The sequence below is a fragment of the Thamnophis elegans genome, chromosome Z, assembly GCF_009769535.1.
Source record: "Thamnophis elegans isolate rThaEle1 chromosome Z, rThaEle1.pri, whole genome shotgun sequence".
NCBI classification, from domain to species: Eukaryota; Metazoa; Chordata; class Lepidosauria; order Squamata; family Colubridae; genus Thamnophis; species Thamnophis elegans.
In genome coordinates this window covers 57,852,548-57,873,338 of record NC_045558.1, presented here as the reverse complement: position 1 = coordinate 57,873,338, position 20,791 = coordinate 57,852,548, and the positions used below count along the sequence as shown (strand labels likewise).

The 20,791-nt window shown below is 35.9% G+C and overlaps 1 protein-coding gene across 1 annotated transcript; it reads right to left on the bottom strand.

Annotated features, from left to right (window-relative positions):
* Positions 1-16,730: 16,730 nt before the first annotated feature.
* Positions 16,731-19,600, bottom strand: TMEM158 (transmembrane protein 158). The gene has a single exon (XM_032237702.1). It carries the CDS (start codon positions 19,404-19,406, stop codon positions 18,525-18,527), a length of 882 nt encoding a protein of 293 aa, XP_032093593.1. The 5' UTR covers positions 19,407-19,600; the 3' UTR covers positions 16,731-18,524.
* Between the last annotated feature and the right edge of the window lie 1,191 nt (positions 19,601-20,791).

The window sequence follows — 20,791 nt, the reverse complement described above, 5'->3', positions numbered from 1 at the left end:
ATGCAAAAAGGACATGCATCTCATCTGGATTTTCTCTATAAGCAAGAATTTGATTTTTCCAATTATATAAATCAGCCATTGAGAATGGAGCATATATCCACACCTTACGTAGCTCCCCCTCAGCTTCTGGCAATAAAATTCCCTTGGGGGCAATCTGAATTTTTGTCTCAACTGCTCCCTTGGACCAGGTTTGTGGTCCACTTGATCTGTCCCTTTGGTAACCTTTTTGGTTTCCTTCCTTCTGGCCCCACCTAATGGGACCGTTTGTTCATTCTAACCAATATCTGATTCCACATTTTCTCTCCCTGGGTCTCCTACCCCTTCAGTGTCAATCACCTCATGTTAAGGCTACACAGGTAGAGGGCACTGATGTCAGAGATGCACTCTCTCTTTCTCTTTTTAAACACTTAAACATCAACAAAGACAAACATGCAAGCTAAACAGCACAGGAACTAAATGTTTCGTTGAGACTCTTTTTCTTTTCTTTTTTTTTTTGTTTCTTTTCTCTTATCTATGTCACTTTTGTGGATTCATACGGTACTTTGGCTAGAAGGGCAAAATTCAGTATCCATATTCTACAATACATTGCTACAACCAAAAACCCTCATAATTGTCTCCTATTAGTTGGTTTTGTCCTTAAATCAAATCATTAAATTTTTCAACACCACTACTCTGTGGGGAATAGACAGCATGAAGTTTCCACTTAATTCCAAAAGCCTAGGAAACAGTTTGTGTCACCTGAGCTGTGAAGTATGGGTTCACATGCTTCAGGAACGAAATGAACAGGTAAAATCATTTAAACACACAATAACTACAAGGATGAAACTTTTCTCGTAAATGACCTTAAACCATTTCCTGGGTTGTTACTTTAAGATATAGGGAAGGAAGGAAGGGGAAAAAATACTTCTCTTTACTCTGTTTTTGTTGGCCAAACAAACGCAAAGTAAGGACTCCCCTCCCCCTTCACTCAGTTTTCTGGGCCCGACAAACTGAGCAATTTCTGCCAGTTTAAAATTCTTGTCCTTTTGGATTGGAGACATCTTAGTTTCAATTACCTTGAGGGTGCATAAAGACTTAGACACACCTAAGAATTTCAACAGACATTACATCAAATTAATCAAGTACAATTACATAGGTCTTCCCATTCAATAGGCTTTACCTTTTTATTACTGTCATCAACGAAGAGGATGCAGTTGCTTTTAATGTGATCAAATAGGTCATTAATGTAAAGCAGAAAGAGTGTGGGTCCTAGTGTTGCAGAAAATGACAGGCTTTAGACTTCTCAGGATACAGGAAACATTTATTTGGCAGCCAGGTTCAGAAAGCTAGCCCACGGCTAGCATTTCAAGTTCTGAACAACCTTCATTATCAAAGCATGCATTCTTATACATTCTCAAAGGCAGCATAATACTGAAATACTGAACTCATTTCCTATTGGCTACCTTGAGGAAACGGCCTTATAAGGAGATGGGGTCTTACTTCTCCTTTTGTTACAGGTATGGATTACGTGTCATTAACAAACATAAGGCATAGTATAAGAATGTTACATAGTACATAAACTAAAGAACTGTCTCAATATGCTCCCTCCCCCCCCCTCTCTCAAACACACAAACACACAAAGTTGCACTAGGAGGATGAAGTTTGAATTCCTCCCCCTCCCTCTGACCCACACGTACCTTTTCCAGCTGTTTCAGAGAGGATTTCAACTCTGCTCTTGCCTGCCATCATGAAAAGAAAAAAATGTAAAAGGAAAAAGGCAAGAGCTTAGGTCAGGCTGAGCTAGTTGCTGCCAGAGTCACCCTGGATGTCTCTGCTTAACTGTTTAAAAAAGCCTTTAAAAAGCACCCTCTAACAGGAGGAGGCAAGAGACCGACATGCCTCATCTACGTAAGGAATTTTTCAGCTTTTAACCCTTGCTTAACTCTGCTCAAGTGATCATAAAACACCAGACTAGATGAGGCACGTTGTTCTCCTGCCGCCTCCTGTAGAGGGCACTTTTTTAGAGACTTTTTTAAACAGTTAAGCAGAGACATCCATGGTGACTCTGGCAGCAACTAGCTCAGCCTGACCTCAGCTCTTGCCTTTTTCCTTTTACATTTTCTTTTCTTTTCATGCTGACAATGGTGAGGCTCTGCCTCCCCTGCCTCCCCTGACAACACGCCCCTGGGACAAGGTTGCAGTAAAGGAACTCTATTGGAAAATATCCAATTCAATACGAAGCAGTGTCATTTAAAATATGTGAGCTAGGTTCATTAACTAACATTAGCTTACTAATGCTACTTGGCAACATTTACAATTTCTGTTGCTAATAATGTAATAGCTACAGTATAAATTGTAATAACAGAAGTCAGTGTTAATAGTAGTTTATCAGTATTTTCCAAAATTATGTACATTAAATAACATGAATAATAAATCCTACAATAAGAAAAAATAATTTGCAAAATAATACATTTACAGCAGTTTTGTATTTAGCTGTCCTTTAACAGTGTTTATTTTCCAGAATGCGGAACTTAATCATTTAACAAGTGGACTTTGCATGAAATTATTTCAGAAAGCATGAAATTATTTCAGAAAGCATCAGATTGTAATCAACATTCAACTCTGGGCAACATTTTTTTCTACTTTATAGTAAACATTAATAAACATGTTTTCCAGAAGTGTAACATGGAAAATGGATCAAAGAAAAGGTCCTACCTGCAAAATAATATTGAATACACATTTATTTATTAAATTTATTTGCTGCCCATCTTGCCATCAAGCAACTCTAGGCACACACATTTTTTTTGTGCATGGGCGCACATGCCTGCCAACATAGAAAAATCCAGTAATAGAGTATTTGTGCTTCTGAAATCTTCTGGAATATGTAGCCTTGTATTATTCAATGTAATATTTTCCATTAGGATTGGTGGGAAAAGCAGTCTTTTTAGTTAAATCCATTTTAATGTTATAAGTAATTTGAATTCTGAAAGCTGAACACCACTGTTTCTAAAACCAATGCCAGCTTTGGAAATTCAGTTTCATATTCAGGCACAAATTTCAATAGAATAAGATGATAGATACAACCTGAGACTGGAATTGCTGATCTAATCATACAATAATTTTCCTAAAGAGGCATAGTCTACCACCCATAGGATGAATCTGGCCGCCTTGCATACAGCCCTCCAAAAACCCTCATGTTTCAGTCAAATGTGAATGTTTATCATTCACATTTATGAAATGCACCAACAGTGATTATGTGAACTATACTTCTATTTTGATTGTAAAGAAATTGAATCAAATTGATTCAAGGTTTTGCAATTCTAAATCTGACACATTATTCAATGGCCAGTGCAGCTCTCAGTCTGTAAAGGGTTGCATAGGCCTCATTATAATAGGAGGCCATATGTAGTCATTTGGCTTTAAAATCTGCAAATCAAGAGTTGTGCCCACACACAATAAAATACATGCCAAGCATGGTTAGGTTTCCTCTCAGTTACTTTGTATAACAGAAGATATAGCATCAAGATTTGCTTTTGGAAAATCTTGTCCTAGAAAAAGCACTCAATTCCCCCACACCCCAAGGATCTTTCTACATTTTTTTCAAGAGGAGACCTAGCAAAATATCATCTTCCATGTAATAAAATAAATCAAGGAATGGATGACTGTATCAGTCATCGTGAGCTAGATGTACAGGTTAGCCCTCGAGTTATGAATGTACTGGAGCGTGCCCATTCCATTCGTAATCCGAACATTCATGGGAGTGAATCTCATACCTTGAATGGGATCACTCCCTTTCGCCCACGCATTTGCTAATCAAATGTGTGGTTCGTTAAGTGCACATGAGATATTTCAGGATGGGGAAGGCAAAGGGGGGCTAGTGATGGAACAGGCCACCTGCTTAAGACCATTCAAGGTCTCCCGATCCACTGAAATACCTCATGCTCTGCACAATTGCTTCCCCTCCACCCAATGTGCCACACCGGGTCACTTATCGTGCGAAGATCTAGCAAGCTGTCTCCTCTCCAGCCTCTCAGCTGCGCGTGCCCCTCTGCAGTTCCATATATTCCCAATGAAAGTATTACATTGATGTAATACTTGACAACCTCATGGCTTTCTCACCATGAGAAAGGTCTTATTACCCCAGAAAACAATAAATATCATTCTCAATTTTTCTCATCCATACAACACACCATGGAAAGAAAAGCTATAAAAGTCCCATATTTTATAGTGTTCAGTGAACACAGATCTGTTACCATGGAAACAACTTTGATAAAAAGACATATGCATGTTCATTTACAAACAGCATTTCAGAAAGAGAGGTTACCTATTCTGGGCTGCTATTCTTCTCCCACATTTTCTGCTAAATGAGGAAAAATGTCAAAATCCATGATATCTTACTACAGAATGGAGTTATTGCAATCTGGTGAAAAGTACACAGCATTAGATCCTCTGATTCTTTATTGCATAATGTTACTGTACAGTGAATTTTAGTCCATGATTATAATAAAGATGCCTTAACTTAAGCAGTCCTTATAACCATGATTTCTTTAGCTATGTTTTTTTCTTTAGCACCACTGTCTGGGCAAAGCATTCTAAATTCCATCCCAGTTTAAAGAGGAAATTTAAATTTGATGGTTTTTTTTAATATGAGAAAGCCAACATAATCTACAATTGGCTGGATTATACTACAAACCTTTATTATTTTGTTTCATTTGTTCTGGCAGGCCATAATTTAGCCACAAGTATTTAGAAACCATTTACTATACAAAGTGCTAGTCAATTATGCATGCACAAATTATTAATGATTCTGCTCTAAAGATGTTAGTTTTCTAGTTTAATTTCTTTTCAGCAGTTGTAGCTTTCCAGGTGGCAATCACAACTTTGACATTTAAAATAAGTACCACCCTTTTCTCAGTGGTTTTAATTCATATAGATTACTCAAGAGCAATACTGATTAATTATGAGAGAGGGATGGCAATGCATTAATTGAATTTGAGAGTTATTTTCACATACTTGATATTAAGTATTAAGGTGATCAATTGGAATCAGAAAGGCTCAGATGATGCTTTTAAACATTGAAAATCAATTTGGGTTATGTTTATGTCTATTCCAGTGGTGGGATTCAAGTTTTTTTACTACCGGTTCTACGGGCATGTCTTGGTGGGCATGGCATGGTGGCAGGGGAAGGATACTTTAAAATCTCCATTCCCACTCCATTCCAGCAGGAGGATAATGTAAAATCCCCCTTTTCTCCCAATCAGCTGGGACTTGGGAGGCAGAGAATGGAGGTGGGCCCAGTGAGAAGTGGTATTTACCAGTTCTCCAAACTATTCAAAGTTTCCACTACCGGTTCTCCAGAACTGATCAGAACCTGCTGAATACTACCTTTGGTCCCAGTTTGGAATATTATAAATATATTCCTGTATAGGATTATGTAAAATTATATCTTGCTGATTCCAGTGAGTTTGCTTCTATTAAATGTTCAAAGGACCAGAGCCTATTTGGAAAATAATAGGAACTGTATTTTTATCCTCTTTCAGCATTAATAAAAATGTAGTAATGCTGCTAAAAAGTACTGATATAAATAGTAGAGAACAACCATTTGTTCTTGTAGCCCCAAGCTTTGCATAATAGTGCTAATTAATAGAAAAAGAGAAAGGGCATTTCATTGAGATAGAGAACCCTCTAAGAGCATTTTTCTTTTCAATTGCATCTCATGTAGAAGGCATGATGAGGAGTCATACAGAGGCTACAAAAAATAGATGTCATGTTCTAAGTGCCATAGTCAGGATATAAACTATATTTGATTTAACAAAAACCTAAATTAAACACATACTATTTCTTCTCACATATTGGATAATTTCTCATTCTGATATTAACATTTTTTTAAAGTATATGATAAAATTGCTAGCATTTTAAAATAGATTTCTGTAGAGCTTCAAATATGTTTAATCAGAAGTTTGATTTCAGCTAGTACTATTTCTAAAATCAAACTGGTGACCTCCAATTATATTGAACTAAGAGTCAGTATTGTTCACATAGAATTGAAATGTTAGTCAACAACTGACTATGGAATGCTCAACAACTAAAAATTAGTAGTAATTATTAAAAGTCTCTGTATTTTTTCCTCCGGAGTTTTCATTTGCTAGTACTTTTAAAAATGCAAGGTACACATGAGAACTGTTAAGAACAGGATACATTGCAGTTGATTTCATCCCCTTCAGCAGTTTTAAACAGAGCTCCTATGTACAATATAATTTTCATATATGGTTGCTTGCCAACTTCAAGGATTTAAAAGACACCTACTATTTTAATCAGGTGGTTATAAAAGTACAATGATTTTCACATGTAATGTTCCTTTGAGATTTTATTTATTAGTTATACTTGGTTGGTCTGATACTGCCATATGTCTTGAGTTCTGCTTTATTTACAGTTTCAAGCCAGGTTTCTCCTATGAAGGCATTTCAGTTCATAAAGCTTTTCAAAGCAGAGAGAATTCTTTCTTTTGGGTTGGAAGAAAAATGGGGAATTATGTGTTATGCACAATATCAGTCCTAATGTGTATGACTCATGATTGTACCTCCAAGGCACTACTGTAATAAATAGAGCCAACTTTGTCATATTTCATGTTTTTTCTTGTTGTCTCTTGGCATTCTGCTACCCTGTTCCTCAAATCTTTTAAAGCTAGGGAGCAAGGACTCATGGGATATGGAGTTCCATAACAGTAAAATAAATAAAAATGTACGTGTGTGTGTGTGTGTGTGTGTGTGTGTGTGTGTGTGTATTTAGGAACCTATAGACAAGTCAGTGATTAGCTACATAAAACTTTGACTCAAAACTCTGGAATAACAGAAACAAATTGCAGGAAAAGTATAGGCAGGCAGGAGCATCAATTTATATATTTCTGTTTCTTTTCCTATTAGCTAATGATTGCTAGGTTTTGTGTGTGCGTGTGTGTGCCTGTGTACACACATACACAAACATATTTATATTTAAAGGATGTTAATATAGAGAACCAAATGGGGAATAAACTGAGCTAACAGGTGTGTGTGAGTGAAATGAAAATCCTTTTTCTTCTATTACTCTAGGCTTACATCTGTACAAGACTAAATTTGCCAATCCAGGGCTGCTTGGAGAGTGATAAGGGAAACAAGGGAAATTTGGAGCTAATGTGTTTAAAAGTTTAGTTCTAGGGAAAGAAGGAAATGCTGGCTTTAGTCAAATTCAGAAAAATGTGAAAAGAAAAAGCATCTTCCCACTTAAGAATAGGTTCTGGTGTTTTAAATATTTTAAGAATTCTCCCAGAAACCTTGGAAGGATGGAGGATGGATATTCCTGAAATAATCTGTTTGGGAGCGATACCCTGCAATTTACGCATATGGTGTCATGCTTCTGTCAAATGGTACATGCTTTACCTCTGATAGTCAACATACACTATTCCAGGCTCAGTTTGCTTTTCATACAGCATCCTTATTTTGGATCTACTCAGAAGAAAAAGGTTTTAGGAAAATTAAAAAAGGGAAACATAAGATTTCCATCTACACCTCTCCCATCTGCAGCCTTTAGCAGTACTCAAATATGAATGTATGAAAAGCAGTGTGTTTGCTATTCTGGTGAAAATTTAGAGTTGCTAAAATCTAAAGCAGCTTCAGTGGCATTGAAGAAATACTAATTTGCCTTTAAAAATTATCTCAAAATGCTTTCTGCTCTTCCCACAATCTGTTCTTTTATGTCTTTTCTCTATAAATCTATATTCTTTTTAAAAGATGACATATGGCAGTATTTTTCTTTGCTAGTATGTGCTTTTGGCGTTCTTTCTGTCTCCATTTTGACACTGCTTAGCAATCTCCAAAGGTTCTTCAATAACCTGAAGGACACTTTTTCCAGAAAATCCTTGCTTTCACTGAATAAAATACGATTTGTCTTTACAAAGGGAGATCTATCAAAAGATGTGTAATATGGCAGGTGTACTTCAGTAAGTGCTTAACAAATCAGGAATTACATTCAAATATTATCTACTGGTAGAAGAAGAAAAAAACCATGCTGACATTAAAACTGATTCATGCAAATAGTTAAATAATTACTCGGTTATCGTTCAAGAGAATCTAAATCTAGATTCCTTCTGTAGATGGCTTTGTAGAATGTGGTAACTTCTAATTTGAAATAGCTTCAGGACACTGTAAAAAGCCTAAATAATTTCAGTTACAAATACTTCTAAAATAGCTTTCCCTGACCTGATAGCAACAGATTTCCCAAGCAGCATCAGGACATTTGATTTTGAAGAGAGTTCTAAATAGTAGAAGGACAGGAGTGATCTTCAACCCATTAAACCATTTAATACAGTATCCCTTTTATACCAGTATTTCACTATCTGTAAAACAACAAACCTTCTAACGTACCCCAGTGACTGATGTTCACAGACACCTGTTATTGAACAGAGAGTTCAGTAGCTAATAATATTCACAGTAGCTAATAATGTTCACAATCTAGGGCAATACCTCTTTGACTTACACTAATCTCAAAAAAGAGAAAAATATACAGTATTATTTAGCTGTGTGGAGTCTGCTGTGTGAACCCAGGGCTCTTATTTGACTAGTAACATAAAAGGAACCATTTCTAGAGAATGCACTATTGTTGCCAGGAATTCAATATGGATAACCTTAAGTAGTCACCAGGAATCAATCTTGTCTTAAAGAAGATTTTACCTTTATCTGAAAACGATTGGTAAACTCACTGGTAGAATCAACTGTTCTAAAGACAACAAGGGATCACATTTTGGAACAATACATTTCTTAAGCAATGTACTCTGTAATACATTTCTTATTCGGAATAAACTAAATGCTGAGTGATTTCACTAGAATTAAGATCACATGAAGTGCCACTTTACAAAACCCTAGTAAGACCACACTTGGAATTCGGCAACCAATTTTGGTCACCATACTACAAAAAAGATGTTGAGACTTTAGAAAAAGTTCAAAGAGCAACTAAGATGATCAAAGAGACAAAACCATATGAAGAACAGCTGTAAGTTTTGGGTCTGGCTAGTCCAAAGAAAAGAAGAATTAGGGGTGACAACATACTAGCATTTCATATTTGAGGGCTGCCACAAAGAAGATGGGGCCAATTTATTCTCCAAAGCACCAGAGGGCAGGACAAGAAATAATGGTAGCAAACTGATAAGAGAAAAGCAACCTAGAATTAAGGATAAACTTCCTAACATTAATCAGTGAACAACTTGCCTTCAGAAATTGTGGGCATTCCATCACTGGAGGTTTTTAAAAAGAGACTGGACTGACACTTGTCTAAGATTGTATAGGAAGCTGGGCCAAAGTCCCTTCTAGCTTCTATCCTATCCACCTCAAATTTTAATATTAAGTAGTATTTTTCTTTACCTTCCTTTTTTTATAAATTTTATTTTCTTTGTATAAACTTCACATCTTTGCAACACATTACATTTTTTTACCTATCTATTGTGTCTGTTTTATCAATACCAATAAATCTTTTATAACTATGACTTCATATATTTGTGCATTTACATTATTTCATACATTTTTTATTCTATATGTAATATTCTATATGTTCTATGTATAGGAGTTATTACTACATTTATGTTATTTTGTATAATATATAATATATTATTTTTTTATAACTATGACTTCATATATTTGTGCATTTACATTATTTCATACATTTTTTTAATTCTATATATAATATTCTATGTGTAACAGTTTTTACTACATTTACGTCATTTCATATTTCAACCTTTTAATCCTTTTCCGGTTTTGTAGTTGTCTATTGTTTTGTTGATCTTTCTTCCTTTCTTTTTTGCTTTCCTGCTTTTTCCCTCTTTCCTCTAGCCCATTGTACAATAATGCCATATGGAGTAGTATTCAGATTTCGTGAGCCTATCTATCTCTGCACATTCCAATAATTTTTAATTACATTTTCTTCTGTTGCTATATAATTATTTTTCCAGTTTTGTGTGAATATAACTCTTGCTGCTGTAACGATGTGTAAAATTAAGTATCTAGTATTTTTTTTCATAATTTCCTGTTATAATCCCTAACAAAAATAATTCGGGTTTTAGTGCAATTTGATGTGTAGTAATCTCTTCTAGCCAATCTTTTATTTTTTTCCAATACTTTTTTGCAGCTGTGCACATCCACCACATATAGTAGTATGTTCCATGTTGTTTGTTGCATTTCCAGCAGATAGGTGAACACTCCGAGAATATTTTTGCAATTCTCGCTGGTGGAAGGTGCCATCTGTAGAACATCTTGTACATGTTCTCTCTATATGCAGTTGCCATCATTAATTTGTAATTTTTTCCCCAATTTTTTCCCCATTCCACCAATTCTATACTATACCCAAAATTTATCGCCCATGTTATCATCGTTTCTTTCACAGTTTCTTCTTCCATTTTAAATTTTAATAAGCAGTGATATATTTTTTAAATTAATTTTTATTCGGTTCCCTGTAAAATTTTATCCAGCTCTTGTGCCGTCCCATTCCCTGTCTTTTTTATACCTTGCCTGTATTTGTAAATAGGGCCACTAGCCAATATCTTTTCCCTTGTCTTTCAGTTCTTGCCTTGCTTTTAGCTTTTCTTGGTTGTCTAATATGTCTTTATATCTTATTATCTTGTTTATGTCCAATATGTTTGGGTATATCAGAGCTTCCATGGTGGATAGCCAGGTTAGGATTTTATTGTAATGTTTTGTTTTGATTTTAACCATGTTTCTAGTAGAGCTTTTCGAATTAAATGTTTTTGAAATAGCTACAAATCTTGTCTTTCCCATCCCAGATAAAGGCGTGCCAATCCAATTCCAAATTATAACTTTCTATTGTTAATAATCTTGTTTTTTAAATTGATCCAGTCCTTTATCCAGGTGAGAGCTGCTGCTTGGTAATAAAGCTCCCAATTGGGAAGTCCAAATCCTCCTCTTTCTGTACTGTCTTGTAACAATTTTAATTTAATTCGTGGTTTTTTTCCCTGACCTAATAAACTGTGCAATTAATTTGTTCAAATCTATGGGAAAAAAATTCCCTAGGCTAATCGGCACCACTTGAAATAAAAATAAAATTTTTGGTAGTATATTCATTTTAATGATGGCAATTCTCCTCATTAAGGATATTTGTAGTTTCCTCCAATTTTTCAGATCTTTCTTAATTTTCTGAATCATTTTAATCTAATTATCTTCTTTAATTGTTGAGCATTTCCTGTCAGCCAAATTCCTAGATACTTTACTTTTTTTGCTATTTGCATTCCCACGTTTTCCTTTAATTCTTGCTCTTCTTTTTTAGTAAAATTCTTCGTAATGATCTTTGTTTTGTTCTTATTAATTTTCAGTTTCTCTATTTTTTGGATTAATTTAATTCCTGATTTTAATAGATCCTCTAACATTAATACCATATCATGCACAAATGCCTGTTTTTTATATTCCTCTTTTTAAATTTTTAATCCCTTTATTTCTTGATTGTTTCTAATTTCTGTTAGTAGAACTTCCAGAAATAGTATAAATAATAAAGGTGATAATGAACAAGCCTGTCTCACTCCTTTCCATATCTTAACTTCTTCTGTAGTGTCACTATTTATTATTATTTTTGCTGTCTGGGCCGAATCAATTGATTCTATCATTTTTATAACTTTTTCTCCAAATCTCATCATTTTTAACTGTGTGATAATGGAATGCCAATTCAAATTATCAAAGGCCTTCTGGGCATCTAAAAAGACCAATGCAACTTGTTTTCCCGGATTCTCTTCATAATATTCTAGTGTATTTATAATTATCCGCATATTGTTTTTTAACTGATGTTTTGGTAAGAAGTCGTTTTGATCTGTGTGGATAATTTCATTTAATATTTTTTAAATTCCCTCTGCCATTATTGATGTAAATATTTTATAATCTGCGTTTAGTAAAGAAATTGGTCTGTAATTTTTTATTTGTTCATGGGCCGAATCCTCTTTGGGTATCAATGTTATATATGCTTCCCTCCATGATTTTGTTAACTTTGCTTCTATAAGTGCTTTATTAAATAAGTCTAAAATCACTGTTTCTGTCTGCTCTTGCATGGTTTTATAAAATTCTACAGGTATACCATCTGGGCCCGGTGTTTTATTATTTTTTGTCTCCTCAATGTTCCTTTAATTCTATCACTGTGATTTCTTTGTTTAGCATTTCTCATCTCTCTTCTTCAATTTCATGTAGATTTCTTCTATTTAAGTATTGTTCGATACTGTCTTGTAATATATTTTCTTTACATATTCTTGAAAAAATTCTGTACTATTTTTTTCCTCTTTCCGGTATTGTATGTTTCTCCTTTCATCTTGTAAGTGATGTATTATTCTTTTTTTCTTTTTCTTTTTTCAATTTTGTGCTAACCATCTTCCCGATTTATTCGCATATTCAAAATAGTTTTGTTTTGCAAATTTGATTTTTTTGGGTCATCTCTTCTTGTGTCATCAAATTTAATTTGTGTTTTATTAGTTCTTTTTTCTCCTTTATTTTTGATTCTTGTGGGGTTTTTTGCAGGTCCATTTCCAATTCTTTAAGTTCTTTCTCTAATGTTTCTTGTTTTTGTCTCTTTTCCTTGTTTTTCCTTGCCAAATACGCTATTGTCACCTCTCTTGTAAAAGCTTTTGTAGTATCCCATAAATTTTGTAATGATGTTTCTTCTTTCTTATTTACTTCATAGAAAAGTTTCAATTCTCTATCATTTTTATATATTCTTTATCTTTCACTATTCGATGATTCATTGACCATCTCTTTTTCTTTTTTGGTCCGTTCCATGTTATTTTTTTGGGTTGTGATCCACCCAGATGTTTCTCATTATTTCAATCTGTTCTGTATCTCTTCTCAATTCTTGGGTTGACCAAATCATATCTATCTTTGACCATGATTTGTGGGGATTTGAATAATATGTAAATTGTTTGTTTCCTATGTTCCTTTCTCTCCATACCTCTTTCAGGCTCAATTCCTGCACCATTTCAAAAAAGGTAAATGGTAGCATTCTTTTTTTTATTTCTTTTGTTACTCTTGTAGTCATCATTGATATCTGTTATAGCATTGAAGTCACCTATTAGACATATATCCTCATATTCTATTTCTGTTATTTTTTTAGTGGATCTTCTTGTAAAATTCTTTTTCGTTTTTATTTGGGGCATATATTGCTGTGAGAAGAATTTTTCTTTCTTCTGTTTCTATTTCTATCATTAAAATCATCCCCTCTTCATCTGCATTTTTTTTGCATTTATCCATTCTTTGATGTATATTGCAATTCCTTTTTTTTTTTTGTTGTGCTAATGTTGTAAATAATTTTCCTAACTTTGGATAGTCTAGTAGTTTGTTATATTGGTTTTTAATATGTACCTCTTGAAGGCATACTATGTCCATATTCATTTTTTGTAATTACATTTTTTGTAATTTTTGCCTTCTCTTTTCCGGTGAGTTTAATCCATTTATATTTAATGACAGTCACTTAATTTCTTGTTCTATTGTGTTATTTGTGTGCCGTCTTTAGTTTCCTTGCATTTCTTGTCTCTATTCCTATTTTACTATCTTCTTGTTCTATTTGTTCTTTTTTCTGTCTTCTTCTTTGTTCTCTTTCTTCCTCCCTGTTTTCAACTGACTGTTCTTCTTGACTTCTACTCTCTGGTTCCTCTTTACTTTCTTGTTCTTCCTCAGCAGTGAAATGATGTTCAAAGAAGACATGTGATTTCTCGACTGTGTTTATTTTATATCTTTTATTCTGCCAGGTAATCATCACTCTCTCTGGTGTAAGCCATCTAAACATTACATTGTACCTTATTAATGGTTGTGTAAGCAACTGATATTGCCTTCTCTGGTCCCTCACTATTTTCGGGATTTGTCTCAGAATTTGTATCTCTCTTCCTTTATGTGTTATTTGTTCTTCTCTCACTTTCTTATATACCTCATCTCTTACCAAAGTCCCTTCCAGCTTCTACCCTATCCTATCCACTTCAAATTTTAATAATAAGTATTTTTCATTGCTCTAAATCAGGGGTCACCAACCTTTTGGACCTCAGGGACCACTAAATTCATAATTTTAAATCCCATGGACCACTAATATGAATCCAGCGCATCGCTCGCTGAAGTGCCTGGATTGCCAGTGATGGGATGGAGTCCTTCAGGCACTTAGCTTGGTTGTCTGTTTCTGCAACCTTAAACACTCAGAGCCATTTGGACCCATTTCCCACAGAAAACAAAACACCAGGATCTCTCCCCTCCCCTCTCTCTCATCTTTCTCTCATCTCTCTTTCTCTCATCTCATAGGCCAGCCAGTGTCTTGGGGCGGAGAGGAAGTCACACATCTCTCAGTCGTGCAAGGGCTGGAAGAAAAGCCTGCGAGATCCATCAAGAGATAAAGCTTTGCTCCCGCTCTGGAATATGGAGTGAATCTCCATCCCCCACCCTTCCCTGAGATTTCCAGCCCCATGAGCTGTCTGGCCAGTCTCATATTTCAGAGCTCTAGTCACAGCACTGGCCTATTGGTCATCCTGGTGCAGCTCCTCCATCCATGTACACCACAGGCCACCAAAATTTTCTCACGGACCTCTGCTCTACATTATTGTGTAATTTTTTTAAAAAAATCTGTTTTTCCCATAAGGAACCTATTTTAACACAACTCATTCTGTATTTTCTATTTTTATTTATTCTTTTGTTTCAATATTTACTTACTAATATTGGCATTTTTGCTGCCATTTTCCATAGGTTTTTTAAAATGTTTCACTTGTTTGAAAATTGATTTTTTATTGATAGATCGAGTATCATCCAAAAATTGGATATCATCTTGATTTTTAGATTTTTGCAAGCTGAATATTTACCTGCATTAAAACAAGTTTAATTAAAATCAGAAAATTAGCATCCATTTTCATCCAGAATTTGTTTTTCCTTGCAAATATTACATATTTGTAAATATTGATTACAAATGAAAATGAAATATAAATTCAAAGGCCAAGAAAATTTTAAATGAAATCAGATATTAGCTGATAGAACTTAACTTTGCCATAAACTTAAATTAACTGTAAATTAAATTAACTGTTCAAATTAACCATTGGTTGCCGAGAGCAAAGTGGGCTAGGCTGCTCTGGCTGAGAGTCAAAGCCAAAGGGAAAGAAAAGTGGGAACTGTTGCCGCTACCACTGTTTCTGGCACTCTACACTCTTCACCCCATGCATGCATTCCCCTCATCTCTCAACGGTGAGTGGGTGGAGGCGAGATGAGTGATTTGCAGTGATTCTAGCACATTATTTGCATAAATTGCAACTTTACAAACACTTATGAAATATCACTTTCTTCTTCTAGATGAGGTCTAAATTGGATTATTTGGAAGTGTTTCTCATCTACATTAGTTTTGGGTATACTCAGTTGCTGCTCTTCTCCTGATGTCATTTTTTGTTATTTTCCGATTTGGATTGTTAAACCTATCATCAACATTGTATGTGCAGATTCCCAGGCTTGTAGATCTATCTGTAAAGATTCACTGGAATTTTTAAATTATTTTTGTCCCATCTGTTAAGAGCTTTTTTTAATGTTCTATTTCATGCACCACTATTTTTATCCCGTATTTTATCTGCTTCTGCCATTGTCTATTTCCCCTGTGTTCTGCTCAACAGAAGTGTGGCAATGGCTGTTTGTCTTCAATTTTTGACTATCTGCAGTAAAAGAAGAAAAATATTTATTAGTATAGTTTTAATGCAATCTGTATTGCATCAAGAATAAATCTTAAAGGTTATCCATGCAGCAAATTAAAATGCTGTATTTATTGCTATTTAACCTCTAGTGACTTACAGCATTTTCTAGCAACCAACACTGTGCAAAACCTGTTCTTAATTATATCAGCAAAATATTTGGATCACTGTAAAAATGCTCTAGGACACTAATTTGGATCCTATTCGTTTTTTAAATAAGGAGGTTCATAAGTACATTTTCCTTAATTTAGCAATGTGGACTAGCTTTGGGAAATGATCAGAATAATCATTATATAACACTGGAACCTGATCTGCAGCAAAGGGCCACTAATATGTATGGCTTGTCAGCATTTTATATTTGAATTAGGTATTTTAAGATTTTTAAATAGCATGGAAAATGTTTTGGAATTGTTCTGCTTGATATTTTTATTCAAGATCTTTTTTCTTTTTAAATTATTTCAGTGCTACATTATATTTTATATTATTTATGTACATATGTATTTGTGCACTTAATTAATTTGGTATCAAAACAAAATACAGTATATAAAAATAAAAACTTAATCAAAACAAATAAAATAGCCTCTATGGAACCACAAAGAAAAAATAATGTTGAATTGGTGGTACAATTCTACGATAAATAGAGTGACTGAAGAACTGTTACAGCTTGAAATTTGGTTTTTGACTACACATAATGATTGAAGGAACAATCATAAGATAAAATCCATCTTTGTGTGGAAAGACCTCAAATGAGCACCAACTAAAAATCATCATATTGAAAGCTTCCATACAAGTATTTGTTTTGAAAAAAGTATAATCTATATTGCCATAAGCAAATTTGTGGGAGATTATGAATTACTCTTCAAAAAGAAAGTTGCATGCAACCTGATGCTGTAAAATAGTTAGAAATAACTGTTGTTATATTATATAGTTTATTTTACAAATATAATTCAGATTATAGTCTTACAGCTGAATTTTTAAAACATTTCTACTGAAATCTCATAAGGTTAAATGAAATCTTAAGCATATCATCCAGCTCCTTGTTTTACTCCACAGAGCAAATACATTATAAAATAATATCATTCTATGAAAAATCAAACTAAGCCTCAGTAAATTACAAGATTTAATTTTCTTACAGTATAATATAAATTTGTCCCAGTTTATGTGCTGAATTTGGCTATCTTCTATTACCTAACACTTCTAAAGAAAGAATACATACTTTTCACAGTGGATCTTGAATATTATAATTTGATTAATTAGGAATATATCTTACCCTATATATTTTTAAGGGTATCTATGACCAAAGCCCAACCGAACTAACAAAATTATTCTTTCAGTTTTTCCTCTTGAGAGTCCAAAGTCCTAATTCAACTATAATAATAATTAGTAATAATTTTGTAACTATAATTAACTAATGACGTCAAATGCATTTGCAGTTCCAAAGTGCACTTGTCATATTCAAAAAGGTTAATATGAACATTATGATGCAAATCAGAAGATAAACATATCTATTTGTACACTTCTCTCTATAACTTTCTCTGATTTCTCTGACTGGGAAGCAATTAGAAAAAAATGGATTATTATTCTCAACAATTTCAGAATATTGTGCAGGAACTTACTATAACTTAAATTACACATTATGACTATTTTTTAATTTATCTAGGTTGAACCCTAATTTTCCAAATTTAACTTAAAATTAATATTCTGAATTAACAGAATCTTACTGAATGTACAATTAGTTGGCAATTGTCTCAAAAGGTTTTTTAATAAATGGGGTAGGGGGCTTTAGACTAAATATGCTTATTATAAATTACATACAACCATGGGTTCTGCACACAATGTACTCCTCATCTGCAACCTATTAATGGTAGAATTCTTGTTACTATAAAGAGGTTACACAAAAAATTAGACAGCCTTATCCAGTGGCAACTCCTAGATATGCGGCAACTGTTGATTTCTATGCCATATTAGATTAGAGAAGGCAGCTTTATCAATTTTTTCAAAGATTTGACTTATAAAATCAGAAGAAGAAAAGAATGATTATCCATCATTCCACAGTGGATTTTATATTGAATGTTGAGGATAAAGAGAGGCACCAACACCTTGCTTCTTCCTCTATTTGATTTATACTTGCAAAATCACTGATAGAAAGATACCATGCAAAGTCTGGACACTTCAGCAAATAAAATCGGTATTAATGTTTGCACAGATTTACATAAGAAATCACACAATATCTCTAATAAGAATCAATCATACACACACACTATAAAAGAGTGCCTGAAATTCAGATCCATCAAGTACTGTTAGCAAATTTAAGTATTGCCAAAAAGTTTCTTTTTAGTAAATTTACATTTGCAAAGACAAATTGTATTTGTATACAAATAACTTACAACTACTGTGAAATGCACTGGACTTGTGTGCTTTGCTACTAAAATATTGACTTAAAAGAGTTTCTTTTTAAATATATAAAGCAGATACACAGGTTTTGGTCATTTCCTCAGATATGAATTTGGGCACATTATAAATATACCTATAAAGTCTCTTAACTAAACTAACTAGAAGCAGGTATAGGTTGTTTTTCAAAAGAATTACTGGGAACAAATCAATCTAGTTCGAAGATTTCTACCTAACTCTAGCCTTCTACATCCAACATCAAGAAGTTGGCTTTAACATAATAATTTACAAAATAGATTCCTTTTAACATTACAAAAAATAATCAACTTATGCCAAGATAAGAACCCCTCCATCCAGCCCGCAAGATAAGAGCCCCTCCCCATCCAGAGCCTCTCAACGATACAACTTGTGTGACATCGGACCAGATACGGGAGGAAGACGGTCATTTCGCTGCAGCTGTTGTCGAGGTGGGGGTATTCCTCCGCTGCTCCATGCCGTTGGGCAAAAAGCCGGCGATGATGGGCACCGGCCAGATGAGGGCAGCCACACTCCACACGATGATGACCAGAGTCATAAAACAGGCCACCAGGGTGGACTCGATGGGCTTGCGGTTCATCCTCCAGCCGGGATCTCCCTTGAGATCCTCCAAGCTGAAATCCAGACAGCAGAAGTGGAGTCGCTCCCCTTGCTGCCAAGGCTGTCCGTGGTCCGGAGTAGACCAGGAGTAGAGGGCAGCCGAAGGAGGAGTCGATGCGGTTGGGCTGGAGGCGGCCGGGCGAAGGCGGCCGACGCGCCTACCTCGCGCCCAGCTGCAGCCCACGCATAGGCGGAGGTCCTGCTGTACGCCACCAGCTGCCAGCCCAACATGCTCGATAACCAGCGGCGGCCCGACGCGATGAAAGGCGGCCGAGAAAAAGGCGCGCCCGCCGGGGCCGCTCGTGGAGAAGAGCACGAGATCACACTGGAAGCCCAGCGGGCTCCAGCGCACCAGCAATGAGCTCAGCATCTGTCTCTGCACGCTGATGTTGCACGGCTGCTCCTCGCGGGGCTGCTCCTCCTGCTGGGGCGCGGAGCGGGGTGACTCAGGTGAAGGAGTAGCTACAGCCGCAGCCTTGGTGGCCTTTCCTCGCCCTTTCTCAAAATCGGTCGGAAACTCGCCCCAGTTTACAGAGGACTTGGGGGAAGAAGAGGAGTTGAGAGGAGGCAAGGTGAGTCTTGTCGGTTCCTTTCGTCCGGATTCTGAAGAAGACGAGGGAGACCAGCCTCGGCAGGGAAAGGATGGAACGAAAACGGCCAACAGCGCCGAGAGAAAAGGCAGCAGCATGGCATTGGCTTAGAGGAATGCCAGAGGAGGGGAACGAGGTTGCATGGAACTGCTGCGGCGACGGCTGTCGGTTTCCATTTAGGAAGCGCGAGCAAGGTTGGCCGCCAGAAAAGGGAGCGGCGGGGAGGGGATGGAGGCGAGGCGGTCGCGGTCGAGAGATGAGGCGAGTGCGCGCGTGGGGGCGAAGAGTGGAGAGCTCCAGAAACGGCGGCGGCGGCGGCAACAGTTCCCACTTTTCCTTCCCTTTAGCTTCAACTCTCAGCCGGGGCGGCCCCGCCCACTTCGCTCTCAGCAACCAATGGGCAACTTCTCGGAATTGCTATTTTCACTGGATCACCGTCCAGGCAGTGAACTGCTCCCACGTTCAGTCCCCGCCAAGGATTCCCTCTCGCTGCCTGGCGTTATGAAGAAGTTTCCCTGTTTTCGTCATTGTAGGATCTCTCTTTACTTCCTCCCTTCATATTAAATCTTCTGGCACGGGTCTTCTTCCCAGGAAAATAATCCTTATCCCTTGCTTCATCTTTGATATATGGGACATCCTTTCTGCCACCCCAAAGGCCACTTCCACTCACAGCTTTTTTTTCTTCTACTATAGAATTTCCACTTCAATTTTCAATGGTTGAATTTATATTTCAAGTGGCTTGGCCTAACACATGGAGAGATGGTTGGCCCTATAAATCAACCATGAAGAGAAGTGGCCTTGGTCTTCATATGACTATTGGTGCTTGACCATTGCAATCCCAGATTTTAAAATTAGCAGATACCATGTTTGCCCAAAAGTAAGACCCAGTTTTATTTTCTTTTGGGTCCCAAAATAAACACCATATCTTATTTTCAGGGAATGTCTTACCTGCTTACCTTAGAACCACTGCAGCTAGGCCTCCAACTTGACTCTCTTGTTTTTTCTTTAAAGGTGTTTTGCTTCTCAGCCAAGAAGCTTCTTCAGCTCAGACTGGATGGTGGGAATAGAAGGATTGTCTGCAAGGAATTTAAATCATTTCATTTCCCACCTTCCAATCAGAACTGAAGAAGATTCTTGGATGAAAAGTGAATCATCTTCAAAGAAAAAATAGAAAGTTCAATTGAACACCAGCTCCCAGAAGAGTGGAATATTTTGAGGAATATTTTTAAAAGGCAGGATAAAATATTTCCCCTAAAAGAGCAATAAAAAATGTTAAGTGAGACAGAAACTTGGAGCCCCAGCTCCCTCCCCCCAGCAGATATTTTGTGCCCATTGAGAAAGATTGGGGCAGTTTATCTACAAAACAAAAGATCTTCAGTTCCAGGATGATAGGATTAAGACATGACCCTTCAGGACATAATAGGATTAACCTACTACAATTTAGCAGCAGAGCTCACTACATTGCACAATGTCCTAAGGACAT

Excerpts from the sequence above, each read along its gene's own strand:
- TMEM158 (XM_032237702.1), bottom strand. The coding sequence starts at position 19,406 with ATGCTGCTGCCTTTTCTCTCGGCGCTGTTGGCCGTTTTCGTTCCATCC.